This window comes from Canis lupus, chromosome 1, assembly GCF_003254725.2.
Source record: "Canis lupus dingo isolate Sandy chromosome 1, ASM325472v2, whole genome shotgun sequence".
NCBI lineage: Eukaryota > Metazoa > Chordata > Mammalia > Carnivora > Canidae > Canis > Canis lupus.
Genome location: NC_064243.1, coordinates 110,287,851 through 110,306,378, shown reverse-complemented (window position 1 = coordinate 110,306,378; position 18,528 = coordinate 110,287,851). Strand labels below are relative to the sequence as shown.

General features: G+C 56.0%; 1 protein-coding gene across 2 annotated transcripts in view; it reads left to right on the top strand.

Moving 5' to 3' along the window:
- The first annotated feature begins 2,305 nt into the window (after window positions 1-2,305).
- Window positions 2,306-18,528, top strand: part of MARK4 (microtubule affinity regulating kinase 4) — a 29,990-nt gene continuing 13,767 nt past the window's right edge. The window contains exons 1-10 of one of the 2 annotated variants that reach the window (XM_025424664.3): window positions 2,306-2,554; window positions 6,957-7,157; window positions 9,763-9,816; window positions 9,921-9,969; window positions 10,684-10,749; window positions 10,826-10,896; window positions 11,976-12,032; window positions 14,494-14,730; window positions 17,364-17,483; window positions 17,931-18,030. In XM_025424664.3, the coding sequence (XP_025280449.1) occupies window positions 2,504-2,554; window positions 6,957-7,157; window positions 9,763-9,816; window positions 9,921-9,969; window positions 10,684-10,749; window positions 10,826-10,896; window positions 11,976-12,032; window positions 14,494-14,730; window positions 17,364-17,483; window positions 17,931-18,030 (1,006 nt within the window). In that variant the 5' untranslated portion in view covers window positions 2,306-2,503. The remainder of the gene's footprint in view (window positions 2,555-6,956; window positions 7,158-9,762; window positions 9,817-9,920; window positions 9,970-10,683; window positions 10,750-10,825; window positions 10,897-11,975; window positions 12,033-14,493; window positions 14,731-17,363; window positions 17,484-17,930; window positions 18,031-18,528) is intronic. The other variant, XM_025424665.3, reaches the window with a different exon arrangement.

The following is an 18,528-nucleotide window of genomic DNA, read 5'->3' as shown; positions in this document are numbered from 1 at the left end:
TCTGGGAGAAGTGCAGCCCTCCGTGCTAAGCCTGAGAGGAGTGACTCAGCTCCCCCAACCCATCCCCAAGACCCCACCCCTCATCCTGCAGAGCCCTTGAGATCTCAAAACTTTAGAACACCAGCCTGAAGTCCTCCTTCTCTGCATCCCACCGTCCCTGAGACGCCTTGGGCCCCATCTGCTGAGTAATAATAGTAATGTCATCCACTTATGAAGTTCTAATCTGTTCACAGGCGAAGCATTTACGTTTATTGTCTCATTAACTTACTGCTGACTGAGGTTGCTATTATTTTTCGGGGACAGGAAGCCACAGCGGTTAAGAGCCCAAGTTCCAGAATTTGGAGGCACTTGGTTTCAAATCCCGTCCCACCACTCACCAGCCATGTGACCTTCAGCATGTGATTTTTTTTTTTTTTTTTTTAATTCTCTGGCTCTGTTTCCTCCTGTGTAAGTCGGGCTAATGATGATGGTCCAGCCTCACAGGGTGGCAGAAAGGATAAAGTGCTCAGAGCCTGGCACAAAGGAAGCCTCTGTGAGTCTGTGTAGCTGATAGTATCAGCCAGTGACATGCTGATAAATGTTTAACAACCAGCTCTGGGTGGGTGGGTGGGGGGGGACCTTGATTTGTGGCGTTTGTCAATTTCCATGGTGTAAATAAATATTCCTGCACTGGCTGATTCAAGCTTGAATTCAGTGATGCCAAGCCACCGTGATGTCACTGAAAGCGTTTCAGGGGCTGGGGGACTTGGGGGGTGAGAGACGCACAGAAGCACATTATACAGTTGTGTCATTATGAACATTCAATAGGTGTAAATAACCTTAGGATCACAGATAATAGTAAAATGTAGTAAAAATAATTAGGCTGTGATGAGTATTTATTACCTTTGTTTTAAACAGAATTTATTTAATTATGTGTTTGCATAATTTAATTTTTTATAATGCCTGTTTAACAACCAGTTCCAAAATTCCTGAGACTTTAACAATCAGCTCACTTGAGCTGACTCCAACACGCTGCTGTTAGCACCACACCCCTACTTTAGAAAGAGAAACTGAGGCGAGAAGATGGTCAGATAGACAGGGGCTGGGCATGGACCCCGCCCAAGGGCCAGATTCTGGGGCCAGGGCTATGCAATGCCCCTCTTTCTCTCATCCCACCCCGGTCTGGAGGGCATGGGTGGTGCCCACAGGGCTGGATGACCTGAGCCAAGCATGCCCTCTCTGGTTTCAGTTTGCCCATCCAGACAGCAGCTGCGCCCCTGCAGGTGAATACTTACACAGGGCTCTTTGGCACCTGCTGCAGCCCTGCCAGGGAAGGCAACATGTAGATCCTCCCCCTCGCTTTATAGATTGGGAAACTGAGGTCCCCCCTGAGTCCCAGAGCCATAGGAAGAGTCCTCAGACCCCAGCTGGGGTGCGCAGGAGAGGAGCTGCAGCCACAACCCCGGGCTCTGGAGTTTTCTGGGAGGTGGGAGGCAGCCGTGCTGGAGACGGTGCTCAGCCTGGGGCAGAGGCTCTGCTTAGCCCACCATGCCCCCGGGACCCTGAGCCCTACGCTCCCCAGAACTTCCTGGGCCCCTGGGCCCGAGAGGGGACGCGCTGGGAGGGAGCAAGTGGACAGCGCCGGCCACCTGGTTCGCGTCCCTGGGGGCTTCCCGGCCTCTGTCCCCATTCTCTTCCCAGGTCTCCGAGTCTCTGGATCTCTTTGTCTCTTTTTGCTTCTCCCTCCGTCTCCGTGTGCGGGTCTCTGGGTCTTCGTCGCTCTCTGCGTCTCTGTTCTCTCTGAATCCCTGTCTCTTGGTGTGCGGCTCTCTCCCTGCCTTTTCTCCCTCTTTCTTCTTTCTCTCTCTCACTGTCGCTCCGATCTTTTGGCTCCCTTTACATCTCTTTGTGTGTCTGGGTTTCTGCCTACCCCTGTCCCTCTCTCCTGGGGTCTCTTTGTCTCTCTATCTCTGCGTCTCTCAGGACCGTTCCCTGCGTCTCTGGCGCTCTGCCCCGGGGCTCCTCTCCCCTTCCCTTCCGGTGAGTCGCTTCTCTCCTGTGCGAACTCGCTCGCCACCGGCGCGCCCGGACCTGCCTCCGCCCCCGGAGCCCCCGGCTAGCCCGGGCCTGCGCCTTTAAGGGCCGGCGGCGGGGGGCGGGGTCTCGGCGGCCCCGCCCTGCCCGCCCCTCCCCCTGACGTCCCTTCCTCCCCGGCCCCTCCACCGCCTCCCTCCGCCGCCGCCCGGGCCGGCTCCGCGCCCCCTCCCCGGCCCCCGCCCGCCCGCCCGCCCGCCCGCCTCCCCCATGGCGCCCCGGGCCCCCGCTGCACGGGGCCACTAGGACCCTCGGCGTCCCCTTCCCTTCCCCGCCCTGCCCCCTCTCCCGCGGCGCGAACCCCGGTGTGCACGGCGCCCAGCTTTTGAGCTCGCGTCCCCAGGCCAGCGGGGGGGGAGGGGAAGAGAGGGGACCCCGGGACCCCCGCCCCCCCCCACCCGGCCGCCCAGTCCCCCGGGACCCGGAGAAAATGTCTTCGCGGACGGCGCTGGCCCCGGGCAACGATCGGAACTCGGACACGGTGAGTGGGGCCCGGCCCCTTGGGGAGCGCCGGTCGGGTTCAGCCGCCGAGCCCCTCGCCTGGGGTGCCCCTCGCCGCGCGCGCCCCTACCTTGGTTCGCCGCGCCCGGCCCCGCTGGCCACCTCCCGACCCCCGCCCGGACTCCAGGCCTCTCGACCCTCCCCCACTCCAGCCCAGCCCGACCCCTGGGGGCGCCCCTCTCTCGGGACCCCTCTCTTGTCCCTCTGCAGACCGCTTCCGCTCGGGTCCCTTCCCTCCAGGAAGCCCCCTCCTCTGCCTTCCAGGAGCCCCTCCCTTCCCCGGCGTGTTCTGAAGCCCCTTCCCCTCCTGGCCGCCCGCATCCGACAACTCGCCCCCTCCCGGATTTGCAGGGCTCCTGACCCGGAGGCCCGGCCCTGGCCCTCTCCCAGGAAGGCCTGGCCCAGTCCCGCCTCTGGCGCCGGCCTTCCCCATCTGGATGTGGGTGCCGGGCTCCCCAGGAGCCCCCCTCTTATTCTCAGCCCTCCGCCCCTCTGGATCCTCCCGGATCCTGTGGGCACCCCCTCACAGGAAGCCGGTTTCCACCTTTTCCTGGGCCCAGGGCCCTTTCTGGCTTGTTCAAGGTCTCTCCACTCCCAGGCCTGGTCTCTGTCTTCCAAGCAGCCCTGTCCCTGGATTCCCAGCACCCCAGGTCCCCCCCTCCTCGTGCGCCCCAGACCCTCCCTGGGCTCTTTTCCCAAGCAGCCTTGGCCTCCAGCGTCCAGGCTCCTAGCCTAGTCTGGGATTTCTAGGCCCTGGACTATGGACTAGTCTGACTCCAGGCCTCATCCTCCCTGTATCAACTGCTCAGGTTCAGGCAAGCCCCCTCCCCAAGTCCCCAACCTCTTGATCACCTCCTAGGCCAGGAGTTCCCTCCCAGGGCACCACCTCTTCCCCTAATCTCCAGGCCCCCATCTGTTCTGTCCCAGGGCCTCCTCCTTCCTTGCAGGGGGTCTGGCCTCCCAGGGAAGCCCCCTCCTCAGCTTTGAAGGCCTCTCCCAACTCACAAGGCTGGGCCCCAAATCCTTCTTTAGAAGACTCCTGCACTCGAAGCCTGTGGTCTTGCCCTGGTTGTAAACCCTCTTCTCTTGGGATCTGTCTGCAGGAAACCTCCTCCCCAAGTTTCTAGGTCTTTTTGACCTCCACAAGGCTCAGGCTTTATTCTTCTGGGCTGCCCCTTGGCCAAAAAGCCCCTTCTCCAGGATTTGCATGCTCCTGGACCTTTCTCCACTTCCAAAGACTAGAAACTCCTAGAAACCCCTTTCTTTATCTTCTAGGAGTTTCCTTGGTGTCTGAGTTCCACTGCCCGATGGCTTTAATCCTTCCCACTATTCCCAGGCCCCCTGTCCCTATACCACAGCCCAGAACAAGCCTAAGAGACGCCTCCCTCCCCATCTCCCCAGTTTCTGATTACTCTCAACCCTTCTAAAGAGCCTCCCACCAACCAGTGCCAGCCTCCTCCCTAGGTGGGGTCACTGTCCCTTTCCCCTTCAGCCCCTGCCAAGTCCCTGGACCGCCACCCCCCCCCAGCCACCCTCAGTCCACATCCCCATCAGAGAGCCTTAGCTCCATCCCTTCATCCTGCAAGACCCTCCCTCACAGAGATCCCCACCGCCGCCTCAGCCCACAGACTATAGACCAGACTTTGATTTGGAGTCTCCAGTGAGATACCCACCCTTCCCCCAAATCACTCAGGAAGTGCCAGAGAGCCCACGGGCCCCAGTTCAAATGCTGGTTCTCTCTGCCAGCCGGTTTGCATTGTGTCCTCAGACTACCGGTTCTTCCCTTTCTAAGCCTCAGTTTCCTGCTCTGAAAAATGGGGACGATCCCTTGAGTCCCTCGAGGAGAGGATTACTCGAGATGACACGGGTGAAGCCTGGTACCTAGGACGGGCTCCGCACATGTCGGCTGCTATTGTGACTATAGATATGAGTCAGACGGCCCGGCCCGTGCATTCTCCACCTGGGGCTGTCATCATCGGTTGTTGCGGGAGCTTGCAGATCCCCTCCCTGCTCCGAGCCTCAGTTTATCTCAAAATGGGGTTGATGGTAGCACCTCCCTGTTAGGCATGTTTTAAGGAGCCAAGGAGATTATGTGAGTAAGGTGCACAAGTAGCCGCGCTATTATTATTGCTTTGATTATTCAGACAAGCATGGGTTCAAATCCAGTTTCTATCCCTCCCTAGCTGCGTGACCTCAGGCAGGTGACGTCACCTCCATGAACCTCGGTTTCCGCATCTGTAAAATGGGGCTCATCCGAGCACTCCCTCCCCTTTTGTGGTCCAGATTCGCACCTGGTGGGCATTCGAGGAGGACTATTCCCCTCCTCTCCTCTTATCTCCTCTCCTCACAACTAGTGTGTAAGTCCTGTTTGTGGGTCCTGGCTGGGACTCACCTCTCCCTCTGGAATTGGAGGTCGCAGGCTCCTCCCCTGCCACCTGGTTACCAGGCCGACAGCCATGTGGGGTCATGCTCCCCCACCCCGGGTTGGGGGGGGTGGGGGCCACCGCCCTGGCCTCTCTGGAAGTTCCCTAGCAACAGGCCCGGGTGTTGGGGCGCCAGCCGGGCTGGCGGGAGGGAGCCGGGCCAGCTGGTGGTGCCGGCCAATTTTAGCTCCCGCCCCCGGCTCTGGGGGGCTCCGTCACCCACTGCCCCAGCGCCCTTTGCAGGGATCCCACAGGCAGGCCGCTCTCGGTGGGGTGCCAGCCCATCCCCAGTCTGCTTCCCTGGTGCCACCTGATGGGGATTCTTCTCCAAGCCCTTATCTCTGTGGAGATCAGGGGCCTTATCATCTGGGATCTCCACCTCCCTTCCCACCCTCCCTCCCCTGGGAGGAGACCTGGGACTAGGAGCAGCCCAGTGGGATGTGGGAAAGAGCTCAGCACTCAGGATCCAGCAAGCCTAATCAATCCCTGGCACTGCTTCTTTGCCCTGTGACCTTGGCCGAGGCACTCACCCTGCCTCAGCCTCAGGGGCCCCTGTCTAGAGAATGTGGATAGTAACCGGGACCCACGAGGGAGGCCTCAGGCGAGGGCACAGTAGGCAGCCGGCATGTGGTCAGGGCTTCCATGGTGCCGGTGGTCCTTCTGTGTCTTGTGGGTGAACCGTGTGACCTTGACAGGGTCCCCTTTCCCTGTCCAAGCCTCAGTTTCTCCTCTGGAGTATGAGGATGTAGGCACCGCCCTCCGTGGGCTCCCGTGGGAATTAAATGCAGATGAGGCGCTTACTAGCCCAGGCCTTGGCCCGTAGTACAAGCAGCGTAATGCAAACATGTAGGAGTGTGAGTCAGTGTGATATGGTGAGGGTGAAGGACAGCAACTCTGGCGTAAACTTTGCCCAGCTCTGGGCCTCAGTTTCCTTACCTTAAGATGGGGATGATGACCGGATCGATTCATCCGTGCTAAGTAGCCGTGCAGATTCCCTGTTGCCTACCTGGCCTTCCTCCTCCTCAGCTCCCCTTGCCCTCCTGCTTCCCACCCTGGCCCTGGGAAGGGCACAGGCAGGGGTGCAGCACAGAGCCACCTTGGCTGGGACCTGTGGCTCCCCTCGGCCGCCTGCACCTGGGCCCCAGTGCTGAAAGGGAGGCACAGTCCCTGGGGCTCACAATCAGGACAGGGCAGCCTGGAGCAGGCAGTGACCTGCGGGGGAGAGAGGCCCAGGAGGGACAGGACGGCAGGAACAGAACATCGGGGACAGATGGGAGCGCTGGCGTGGGAGCCACAGCGGTTCGCAGGTGGTGGGGGGCCACGGGGGAGGCAGCAGTGTTTTCCACAGGAGGAAGGTAGCGGTATGGGGCCAGAAGGTCCGGGCGAAATGAAAGAGTCTTGATTACAGTGTGTGAAGTCGAATTTGGGGCAGTAAGAATTGGGGGGCAATGTTAGAGGCAGTAAGCTGGGAATGAGATGCTGCTCTTGGGGTTCAGAGGGTAATTGGGCCGCCCAGACGGGGAGGTGATGGGTGACCCAGGATGCTGGGAGCCCTGAGAGAGACCTGGGGCTTGAACCCAGATCGAGGACACGGATTGGAAGTGAGGGCTGCAGCATTTGGAATAAAATGCTGTGGTCCCAGCACATGGAAAAGGAGGTTGGGGGGTAGACCAAATGCTGGGGGTACTGGGGGGCGCAAGGAGGAGGCCTGATGTCTGGGACCTCGGATGCTGCCCAGTTGGGGGATCCCCAGCGTTTTTTGTTCTTGGAGGCGTCTTTTTGTAGAAAGGAATGGGGGGACCCCCGAAAGCAGCTTGCTTCTCTGTGGCCTGGGTTTGAGAAGGACCGTGAAGGGGCTGGTGGCCGTGGCTGGAGTGGACCACCCACCCATGGGAGCCACCTCGAGGGCGGGATGGGACGGGCGCTGGCCACCGCTCACGCTCCGTCTCCCCTGTCCAGCATGGCACCTTGGGCAGTGGCCGCTCCTCAGACAAAGGGCCATCCTGGTCCAGCCGCTCCCTGGGTGCCCGCTGCCGGAACTCCATCGCCTCCTGTCCCGAGGAGCAGCCCCACGTGGGCAACTACCGCCTGCTGAGAACCATCGGGAAGGGCAACTTCGCCAAAGTCAAGCTGGCCCGGCACATCCTCACGGGCCGCGAGGTGAGTGGGGGGATGGGCGGGGCGCAGGGCCCAGTCCTGCCATCCCAGTGCCAGCGCCGACGTGGTGGGAGGTGGGGCGAGGTCAGACTTCGCCATTGCTTTGCTTTGTGACCTCAGGTAAGTCCCTGACTCTCCCCGGGACAGGTCAGGACATCTCAGGTTTGTCCAGAACAATCCAAGTAGAATTGGACGGACTACCGTGGGAATTAAATGTAGATGAGGTCCGTATTTGCCCAAGACTTGGCCCGTGGTAAAGGCTAAGTAATAAAAACGACGTGGGTGGGGTGCTTGGCTGGCCCCGTCGGTAGAACATGATCTCCGGGTCTTGAGTTCAAGCCCCACGTTGGGCCTAGAGCTTTAAAAAAAAAAAAAAAAAAGATGTAGGAGTGTAAAGTGGTGGTAAAGAACATCCGCTCTGGAGTAAACTTTCCCCACCTTCAAACAGGGATGACGGCACATGAGTGGCCAGGGCTCGTCAAATATCTCTCATTGTCCCCGGAATTGTCGGGAACTCTCAGATCGCCGGCAGAGCCGTGTGTTGTATTTCTAAGAATTCGCGCAGCTTTTGTGTCTAAACCTGGACCACCTGCCTGTTGCAGGGGTGGATTTTGGTTCCATCCGATCTTGCAGCGATCTTCATGAGATGACAGCACGATCTCCCTGGAGTTCTCAGTTACCCACAGTCCCATTCTCCCCGCCTCCCCCCCCCCAGAGTGGGCATGTGTTCGGAGGATGGCAACATTAGAGCAGAAGCGCCCACACAGACCTTGTAACCTAGATAGGAAGCCTCTCACTCCCACCTGGGGGGAGGGTATGGCTACTCTGTTCCCCTTTAATTTTAGAGGCTGTGGCTGGAGCGATTTCTCTTGCCCTGGATGAACTCTCTCCTGCCCACACGCCATTACCCCAGACACACAAAAGACACCAGGCCCCTATGGTTTTATGGGCGTATTCCACCAAACGTTCCAATTTTATGCCAGTACTTCCAGAGACTAAGGAAAGAGGGTTCCACTGCCCAGCTGATTTTAAATGCTACCTGGACGATGACCAATATGTCAAAACTAGATACGAATGCAATTTTGGGCCGGTCATACATGGGAACATAGGTACAAAAATCTGAAGCAAGATATTAGTAAAGAGACCCAGCACATCAGTGAAAGAAAGCCATGTGATGACAAAGCTGGGTTCATCCCAGGAATGCACAGTTCTTTTCAAATTGACAATTTATTCATGTACTTCAGCACATTCACAGATTCAAGGAGAGAAACCATATGATCGTCTCAATACTGGCATAAAAAATGCTTGACAAAATTAAAAACCTGTTCGCGAGGATATGAGGAACGCTAACAGACCCTCTCCTGCACGAAGAACGTGTCATTCCCTTTGTGTGGAACTTGAACATGATTCCAGGGGCTTCCTAGAGGACCAGCTTCTAAGGAAACAGGGCCTCCCAAGTGAAGGATTCTGTAATCCAGGGAATCTGGGGGTGACTGGGGGTCGCCCCCAAAACCTCTGGGAAAGCTGTAGACCTAGGGCTGAGTCAAGACTTTAAACAGCCCCTCATTACTGAAAAATTTCTGCGGCTCTGCCCCAAAGTGCGATTCAAAATAAAAACTTAAACCATGCCGCAAGACAAACAGAGAGGAGAGTTCATGAACTTTCTGATTGTTCCCGCATGGTGACTGCCTCACAGCTCTTTTAAAACTAGGGGCGGCTGGCTCAATTGGAAGAGCATGTGGCTCTTCATCTTGGGGTCTGAAGTTCAAGCCCCACGTTGGCTGTAGAAATTACTTAAAAAAAATTGGGGCACCTGGGTGGTTCAGTGATTGAGCATGTGCCTTCGGCTCAGGTCGGGGCCCCGGGGTCCTGGGTTCGAGTCCGAGTCCCACATCGGGCTCCCCACAGGGAGCCTGCTTCTCCTTCTGCCTGTGTCTCTGCCTCGTTCTCTGTGTCTCTCATGAATAAATGAAATATTTTTTTAATAAATCTTTTTAAAAATTTTTAAAAATTAAATATAATCAATAAATTCTATTTTCTTAAGTATTCAAGAAGTAAACTTGATCAGGCTACATATGTTAAAATCCCAGCCCAGGAACTTACTAGCCATGGAACCCTGGCCAACTGACTTAACAGCTCTGTGCCTCAGTTTCCCAGTTTGTAAAATGGGGATAATACTAGCACTATTGTGAGGATTGAAAGAGTTCTCCCTTGTAAAGCACCCAGACTGAGGCCAGGTGGGTGACTCCTCGGAAAATGTTAGCTATGGTTATTATTTATTGTTTCACAGTTCACATGTTCAAAACAAAGGAGATGTGCTGGGCGAATGGTCTGAGGGCTCTCACAGAGGGGCCCCCCTGAAAGGTCTCAGTCACTGTCCCACACATTCACACAGGCCTTTGGAGCAGTCCCACCCAGGCCACGCTGCAGGATAAGGGATATTTCCCTATAGAAGTCAGCGAGCACTGAACACAGTGGGAACAGTATATGCAAAGGTCCTGAGGCCCTGATGGAGGGCTTTCTGTGAGGGGGGCAATCTGGGTTGGGGATCCTTCCCCAACTCAAGCCCTTGGCACCTTGATCTTTTATGCCTTCCTTCTACCTCCAGGTCGCCATCAAGATCATTGACAAAACCCAGCTGAACCCCAGCAGCCTGCAGAAAGTGAGGCTTCGGGAGAGGGAGCAAGGTGGGGCCAAGGTGGGGAAGAGGGTCACTGAAACCGCCCACCCTCATCTTTCTCTTTCTTCTTTTCTGGCCATGCCCAGCTGTTCCGAGAAGTCCGCATCATGAAGGGCCTAAACCACCCCAACATCGGTGAGGAGGGGAAGAGTGTGGGCTCAGAGACTACCAAGTGGGGCACTCAGCAGAGGAGAGAGCTGGGGGATAGAAGAACCGGCAGCTTTAACAGTTAGAAAGACCTGTTTTCTCTTAGCTGTATATCGCTGCTCACTGGCTGTGTGACCTTGGGCAAGTCACTTAACCTCTCTGAGCCTCTGTTTCCTCCTCTGGAGTGGGGCTGATAAGAGGGCCTACTTCAAGGTCATCATGGGGGTTGGATAAGATCGAGCATTCGAAACCCTCCATTTAGAGCTAAGGTGGGGGGCAGCTGGTCTGATGACTGTCATCAGGAGCAAGCACTGTCATTGTTATGAGGCAGGGGGGAGACGGGGATCTTTATGTAGAGAAGCCGGATGTGGCCACAGCATTTATCCATCCGTAGGTTTGTTCACTCGGGAAGTGTTTATTGAGTGGCCGCTTTATGCCAGATGCTGGGGACATCTGGCCTCTGGCATAAGCAGGGAAGAAAGCAGACACAAATCTCAGCCTCACAGAGCCGACTTTCTTGTGAGAGAGAAAGTAGGAAAGGTGGTGACGTAGGGCTGAGGATTTTGAAAAATCTTGCCATCCGTAGGGAGCCATTGAACAGTCTGGAATAAGGGGTGTTCTGCACACGCAGAGTTAGAATGTGGGTGGAGCTGGGGGGGGGTCTTTTCCCCACATAACCCTGCTCTCCCCGGATCCTTGCAGTGAAGCTCTTCGAAGTGATCGAGACGGAGAAGACGCTGTACCTGGTGATGGAATACGCAAGTGCCGGTGAGGCTTCCCTCCCCGCCCTGCCCCCTGCGCCCCCCACACCCCTTGCTCACCCCACTTGGCATCTACCCTGCAGGAGAAGTGTTTGACTACCTCGTGTCCCACGGCCGCATGAAGGAGAAGGAAGCTCGAGCCAAGTTCCGACAGGTGAGGGGGGCAGGGTTGGGGGCGGCACCTCCATCCCCAGGTGGGAGGAGGGCCTGGGTGCTCGGGGGAGGGGGGGGTCTGTGCTGTCCAGTGACCTAGGGGCTTAAGTCTGGGTGGGAGTGAAGATGGAGAGCTGGGTGTCTGTGAGCATGCAGATGCCCAGGTGTGAGAGGCTGCCCTGATGCAGGTGTGAGGGTGTCCGGACAGGTGGGTGCAAGGGCAGGCCCATGTGTAGGAGTGGGGCTCGGGCGCGTGGGGGCCAGGGTACTGGAGCGTGTGAGCACAGCAGTGCGGATGAGGCATGTGGGAAGTAGGTATGTGGGTGCCCAGATACAGATGTGCAGTGTAGATGTGCATATGGCAGGGGCACCTGGGTGGCTCAGTGGTTGAGCATCTGCCTACAGCTCAGATCATGATCTCGGGGTCCTGGGATTGAGCTCCGAGGAGTCTGCTTTTCCCTCTCTCCCTGCTCGTCGTCTCTCTCTCTCAAATAAATACATAAATAAAATCTTAAAAAAAAAAAAAAAAAAAAGCATATGGCAGCCCCAGTGTATGTGTGAGGAGCCCCAGGTGTGGGCATGTAAGTTTGTTGGGAAGAGGGTATGCAGGTGTGTGGGTGCCCAGGTGTGTGGGTACGGGGGCATGTTAAGGGGCGTGAAGGTCTGCTGGGTGAAGGGATTTGAGCCAGGGGGCTGGTCCGAGACTGTCCAGATGCCCTGGTTGGCCGTACTGGGTGTGTGGGGGCCGAGTGTCTGTCTATAGCTGCATGGTGTCCTTATGCATGTTTCCAGATGTGCAAGTCGGGAGGGGACTAGTTGTGATGTTCTGGTTCTGGTGCCCCTGCTGGGAGGGTGTGCAGATGTCTGAGGGTGTCCAAGTGTCTGAGTGTACATGTGTGTCTGTGTGGGTCCCCGCTGTCATGGAATCAGAGCATCAGGCCCCAGCATCTCGGCCTGTGCCTAGGGGAGGCCTGGGGCTCTGGGGCTCTGGGGCTCTGTTGTGAGTAGGTTCCTGGGGTCTGAGAGAGGCCAAGGGCTTTGGGTCCACAAGTGACTGAGCTTCTCTTCTCTCCCCTCCAGATTGTATCGGCTGTGCACTACTGTCACCAGAAAAACATCGTGCACAGGGATCTGAAGGTGAGCCCCCCGACTTCAGCCCACAGACCACCCACCCACACTTGTCCCCAGTCCCACCTCCAGCAGCCCTGGGGATCCCCTAGGGCCTCCATATTCCCCTTCTTTCCTTCCAATCCTCCTCCCTCAGCATCCAGGGCCCCTTGACTCTTTCCCAAGCTCTGGTGGCCAAGGAAGGCCAGCAGATGGGGGAGCAGGTAGGGAGGTGGGGGAAGGAGGGGAGAATTGAAAGAAAGAAACAAAATGTCCCAGGACATCCCACACGAGTACGTGTGTGCTGAGCAAGGACACAGGACACCATAAAGGGCTCACCCACTCTCAGAGCCTCTGGAGCCTTGGCATCTCTCAGGAACCTTCAAGAACTAAGGTTTTAGAGCTACAGGGTCACATGACCTCTGGGCCTTAGAATCACAGGCATCTCTGAACTTGAGAAGGAAGGATTTTTGAGAGAGAGAGAGCCCCTGAAGCAAACCCCAGCCAGCCTGGACCCCTGCTCCACACCCCCCACCCAGAGAGAACCACCTGTCTCAGGGCTTCTCGTCCCAGACCGGAGAGAGAAACCCATGTCCTGCTCAATCAAGTCGTCTTTTTTTTTTTTTTTTTTTTAAGATTTTATTTATTCATGAGAGACACAAAGAGAGAGGCAGAGACATAGGCAGAAGGAGAAGCAGGCTTCCTGCAGGGAGCCCAGTGCGGGACTTGATCCTGGGACCCCGGGATCACCCCCTGCAAAGGCAGACGCTCAACCACTGAGCCACCCAGGTGCCCCTCAAATTGAGTTGTCTTGACTCTCATTTCTTGAGCACCTCCTGTGTGTGAGGCGCTCTGCTTTACGGAAGGTCTTCTCAAGGTTATCTAGAGTGAAGGACCAGGTTTAATATTTTCAATTCCCAGTCCGCTGTGATACACGCTTTTGTGAAGTACAGTAAAGATGAAGTGAACAACAACAAAAAAGATATCCAAAACGCAAGACCAATTTTTAAAAACTATTATTATTAGATTCAGAAAAGCCATAAAAATCAACTGTCAAATTGCTGTAGAAGTTTCTAGACTCTCTGCCTTGTCTATACCCACCCTCTGAGAAAGCCCCTTGGGGCTTGGGAGTCTGCCGTCACCTGGAGGAGGCACGCCCCCTGGTGGAGGGTTCTGGAAGTGGCTGGAAGGAGTTTAGGGGATCTGATTTAGGGCACCCCAGAGGGGGCCAGCCCAGGCTGGACTGTGGAGCCTCAAACACCGGGAAGGGAAGTGTCACCCCTGAGCAAGAGTGAGATGCCATTACACTGAGGTTGGGGGAAACTCTCTGAAACATGTGTCTTTGTTGGTTCTCTGCCCCGTTGGGTTGTAGGTGGGAGGGATGGTATCCAAATCAACCAGGAGGTAGGGAGACCGTGAGGAAGCCGTAGGTGCCGGTGGCCTGGCTGCAGAGAGGCAATGGCTGGGACAGGCCAGACGTAGACAGTACTTTGAAAAGTGGGTATGTATACCCAGATCTTCAAGAGGCAGGAAGCTGGAGACTTCTTCCACGCTCCAGCCATGAGGAGGCCAGGGCCCCCAAAGTTTTTCTTTTTTTTAAGGTTTTACACAGAGAGGGATCCCTGGGTGGCGCAGCGGTTTGGCGCCTGCCTTTGGCCCCGGGCGCGATCCTGGAGACCCGGGATCGAATCCCAGGTCGTGCTCCCGGTGCATGGAGCCTGCTTCTCCCTCTGCCTATGTCTCTGCCTCTCTCTCTCTCTCTGTGTGTGACTATCATAAATAAATAAAAATTAAAAAAAAAAGATTTTACAGAGAGAGAGAGAGAGAGAGGCAGAGACACAGGCAGAGGAAGAGCCAGGCTCCCTTGCAGGGAGTCCAATGCAGGACTCAATCCCAGGACCCCAGGATCACATCCTGAGCCAAAGGCAGATGCTCAACCGCTTAGCCACCCAGGCATCCCGAGGCCAGGCCTCCTTTGGAGCCTGGTTGGGCCACTTTCTTGCTGTGGGCATGAGGTGGTCTCCCTAAGGCTCAGTTTCCTCGCTCATGAAATGGCGTTTATAAAAATGTTTAAAAATATTACTTTTTTTTTTTTCATTTTTATGAATCTTGAGCAGCCAGTGCTCGTGTTTTCTTTTCCTGCTCAGAAAACAGAGGTTCAAGAAAGGGGCAGGAGATTGTCTGAGAACCCCCAGCTCTGCAGACCACATGGCATAATAATGGCCAATGTTATATATGGTCCTTGCTGGATAACGAAAGATTGTTCTAGGCCTTTTAGGATTCACTTAATTCTCAAATGGCCTCATGAGGTAGAAGCTATGATTATCCTCTTCTATGGATGAGAAAACCGAGGCCCAGACAGATAAAGTCACTGCCCAAGGTCGCATAGAGAGTGGGGGACCGGGCCACAGTCAGTATAGGTCCATGGGGGGGCAGCTCCAGAGCCTGTGTTCCTGTCCACCACACACACCCACCTCCTACCCTCTCCCAGGCCGAGAACCTGTTGCTGGATGCCGAGGCCAACATCAAGATCGCTGACTTTGGCTTCAGCAACGAGTTTACTCTGGGCTCGAAGTTGGACACGTTCTGTGGGAGCCCCCCGTATGCTGCGCCAGAGCTGTTCCAGGGCAAGAAGTATGATGGGCCAGAGGTGGACATCTGGAGCCTCGGCGTCATCCTGTACACCCTCGTCAGCGGCTCCCTGCCCTTCGATGGGCACAACCTCAAGGTGCTGGGTGGGGCTGGCATGGAGCTCTTCATCTCCCGGGGTGGGTCTCTCTGCACCCCCCTGCAAACGGGGCCCCCCAACCTCTCTCCCTACACCTGCTTTGTAGAGGGCCAGAGGGACAGGGCTGGCCTGAGGTCATATAGCAAGACAGGCGGCGGGGGTGGGGAGGCAGGACCCAGGTCCCCATGGTCAGTCGCATGGCCAGCCCAAGTGGATCGGGCTGTGTTGGGGTCCAGTACCCAGGCTTTGCAGCCCAGGCTTGGGTTCAAATCCCAGCTCATTCCCTCTTTCAATCAGTAAATATTTATTACCTGCCATCAGGCGCAGGGGGGTGTCAGGTTCTGTTCTAGGTTTTGCAGATACAGTATGAACAAAAGAGACAAAAATCTCTGCCTTCCAACATGCCAGCCCATGGGTTGAGTTGACCCCAGAGAACACGCTAAGTGGGAAAAGCCAATCACAAAAGGCCACCCATTGTGTGATTCCATTTCTATGAAATGTCCAGAACAAGCAAATCCAGAGAGATGGGAAGCAGATGAGTGGTTGCCACAGGCTGGGGGCAGTTGGAGAACAGGCTTTCTTCAGAGAGGGAGGGGGGCGAAAATGTTCTAGAACTGACCCATGAGGTCTACAAAACTCAGTGAACCTACTGAAAACCTTTTGCATGGGGCGGCACTTCAAACGGAAAAATCCCTGCCCTCCCGGGAAAGAGCAGAGCTGGGCCGAAAACAAAATAGATAAGCAAAATGTGTATCATGTCAGATACTGGCCAGTGCTGGGGGTGGGGGTGGGGTGGGGACACGGAACGGGTGGGAAGTGTGCACTGAGTGGCAGGGTCCCATGGGGTTCTCCTCTTTGACCTTTTTATCGGGAAACATCGCCTATAGTAGGGTCACAGGACGAGAACGAACGACCCGTGGTGGGGCCTTTTGGGAGATGCTCTGGTCACTAGTGTGGGGACACTCTGGCCCTATCAGTCTGTCCCAGCACATCGTTACTGTTCCTGTGGGGGTTAGTGGCAGCCACGATGTCCCTCTGTCCCTAGAGTCCAGAGTAAGTGCTACTTCAATATTAGGAGGGAGAACCCCTTCTATGCAGAGGCCTCAGCTGAGCGGCCTTGTAGCTGAGGTGGGGTGTGCTAAGTGCTCACTATCACTGAATAATCTCTCTGAGCCCCAAGCATGAAGCCAAGAGACCTTTTCAGAGGGCCACGCCGGCGTTCACTTGCCCCAGGCCCTTGTCACCTGCTCTCCTGGCTTCCCCACCAGGGCCCCCGAAACCTTTCTGGGCAAAGGAAGACAGGCAGCTGGGGGCAGGTTGCCTCTCTGTCATTTCCTTGTAAGTGCCTGGGCACATACCCTCTTTCTGAACCAGTTTCCCCACCTGTAAGATGGGGCCATTAAGAGCATCCACTTGGAGCCAAACTGGGTGTCTAAAGCCCACCTCTGGGACCTGGCATCTGGCCAGGCCGTTACACTTGGGATCCGCACCGGTGGAGGTGTCGATGGCCTAGTGGCTGCTTCTCACTACCTGGTAACAGAGGCAGGGTGGTGCGGTGGTTATACAGCACAGGCTCTGGAGCCGGACTGCCTGCGTTTCAGCCCCGGCCCTGCCATTTTTCTGGCTGCACGCCCCTAGCACAGGTGACTTACCCTCTCTGGGCCTCAGTTTCCTTGTTGAAAGATGGGCATCATAGCCTGCATCACAGCTCTGTTGTGAGCACAGATGTACCTTACATAAAGACTCAGAACACTGCCCGGGCCCTGGGTGAGTGCTCTGCTCCGAAAGTGATACTCATTATTATTAAATATTCACGACCCTTCGGGTTGGGCTGCTCTGTGGACCCAGGAGGCTCCCGGGCACATGCCTCTTCTAGCCCTTTTAGGAGAATGCTGGGAAGGGAACTCCCAGGCCAGTCCCCAGTCCCCACCCAGAGCAGAGCTTCACCCGGAGACTCCCCCGCACCCACATCACCTGTCCCCCTCCATTTCCTGAGGGTGGAGGGGCTCTCTCTGGTCCGCCATGCCATGGCGAGTGGAATTTATTTTCTCTGTCTTGGCAGGACACCTCATAAAAGGCCCTTTACAAAAAAAAACAAAAAAAAGTCTGCATGTAAATCAGTTCTCATTCTTTGAGACTGCCAGGGTCTCGGGCATGCCTAGGGGATGGGGGATCCGAGGGTGGGAGCCGGGTGGGCAGGATCCCCCACACACCCCGCTCTTCCCCCTCCATAAACCTAATACTGAAGTAGCACTTACTCTGGGCCACACACGTGCTGGGCACTTGACTTAAACTTACTGACACCCCGGCCTGTGAAGTGGGTGCTGTGAGCGCTGGGTACAGAGGAGGAGACTAAGACCCCGGATGCTGACTTGCCTCTGACCGGGCCTTGTAGAAGTCACTTGCCCTGCGAGATTTCCTCTGAATGAAGGTTCATATAGGGCTCCCATTCTACAGATGGGGAATTGTGGTCAGGAGGGAGGGGTGGGGTTTTGCCACCTGTTTGCTTCTGTGAAGGGATTGGGAGAAAGATGAGCGTGTGTGCTGTGTGTGTGTGTGTGTGTGTGTGTGTGTATCTGTGATGGGTGGGGAAGTGGGGTGGACCCCGCCTCCAGTAACCCCATCCCCCCCAGGAGCTGCGGGAGCGAGTCCTCAGAGGGAAGTACCGGGTCCCTTTCTACATGTCAACAGACTGTGAGAGCATCCTGCGGAGATTTTTGGTGCTGAACCCAGCTAAACGCTGTACTCTCGAGGTAAGCCCCAGCCCCACACCCCTCACATTGCAGCCTTCTTGCCCTCATTTTTCCTCTCCTGTGTCCCATCTGCTTATGATCCCAGCTGGGAGGGGGAGGGAAGCCAGGCAGCCCCAGGGAAAAGGCTCCTAGGCCCGTCTCAACGCCACCCCCAAACAGCTTCGCCCACTCCCCGCCATGCCAGTAATTAGCTAATGAGCTCCTAGGCTGATTACAGGGTGCTGGGGACCCAGATGATGCGGAGGAGGGAGGTGACATCGGGAGGCTCCGGCAGGGGCACTAGGGGTATGGGTGAGGAGGCGCCAGCTCTCAGGAAGCCCTCGATTCTGGGGGGTTAGGTCTTGGAAGTGGGGGGCAGGGCGGGCGGCCCTACATGGGCCTTATTTTCCTCAATTGCTTCTGACACCTGTCTTCCCCCTTCCTGATCCTGCCCCCCAATCCCTGCAGCAAATCATGAAAGACAAATGGATCAACATTGGCTATGAGGGTGAGGAGCTGAAGCCATACACGGAGCCCGAAGAGGATTTCGGGGACACCAAGCGAATTGGTGAGGGTCAGGGAGAGCAGTGCCCTAGCTGCTCAGTGCCACGGAGCCAGGGGTTATAGGAGGTTCCCAGCACCTGCCCCTCCGGTTAGCGCATGAGAGAAATTTGCAAGGCAATTAGGGAGAGCGGAGAAGTCTAGGCTCTCACCCTTGTGCTGCCACTTTTCTAGCTGTGTGACCCTGGGCAAGTGGCTTCTCCTCTCAGTACTTCTATTTCCTCATCCGTAAAACGGGACAATCGTAGAACCTATCATAGGGTTGTGAATATATTAAATGAGTTAATCTATGTAAAATGTTTTGATAATTAAGACACAAAAGGAAATCATAGATCACGTCCAGAAGTGTTTGGGCCTAAGTCATTGGTAAAGCACACGTTTGGGGCAAATCCCCATGTGGACATGTGCCTCACCCACCAACCCTTTGGTCCCAGATCCTCCAGCCTGGAACCCTTGAACTCTTTGCTCCCCAAGGCATTAGCCCTGAAAGAGCCCCTTAGGAACT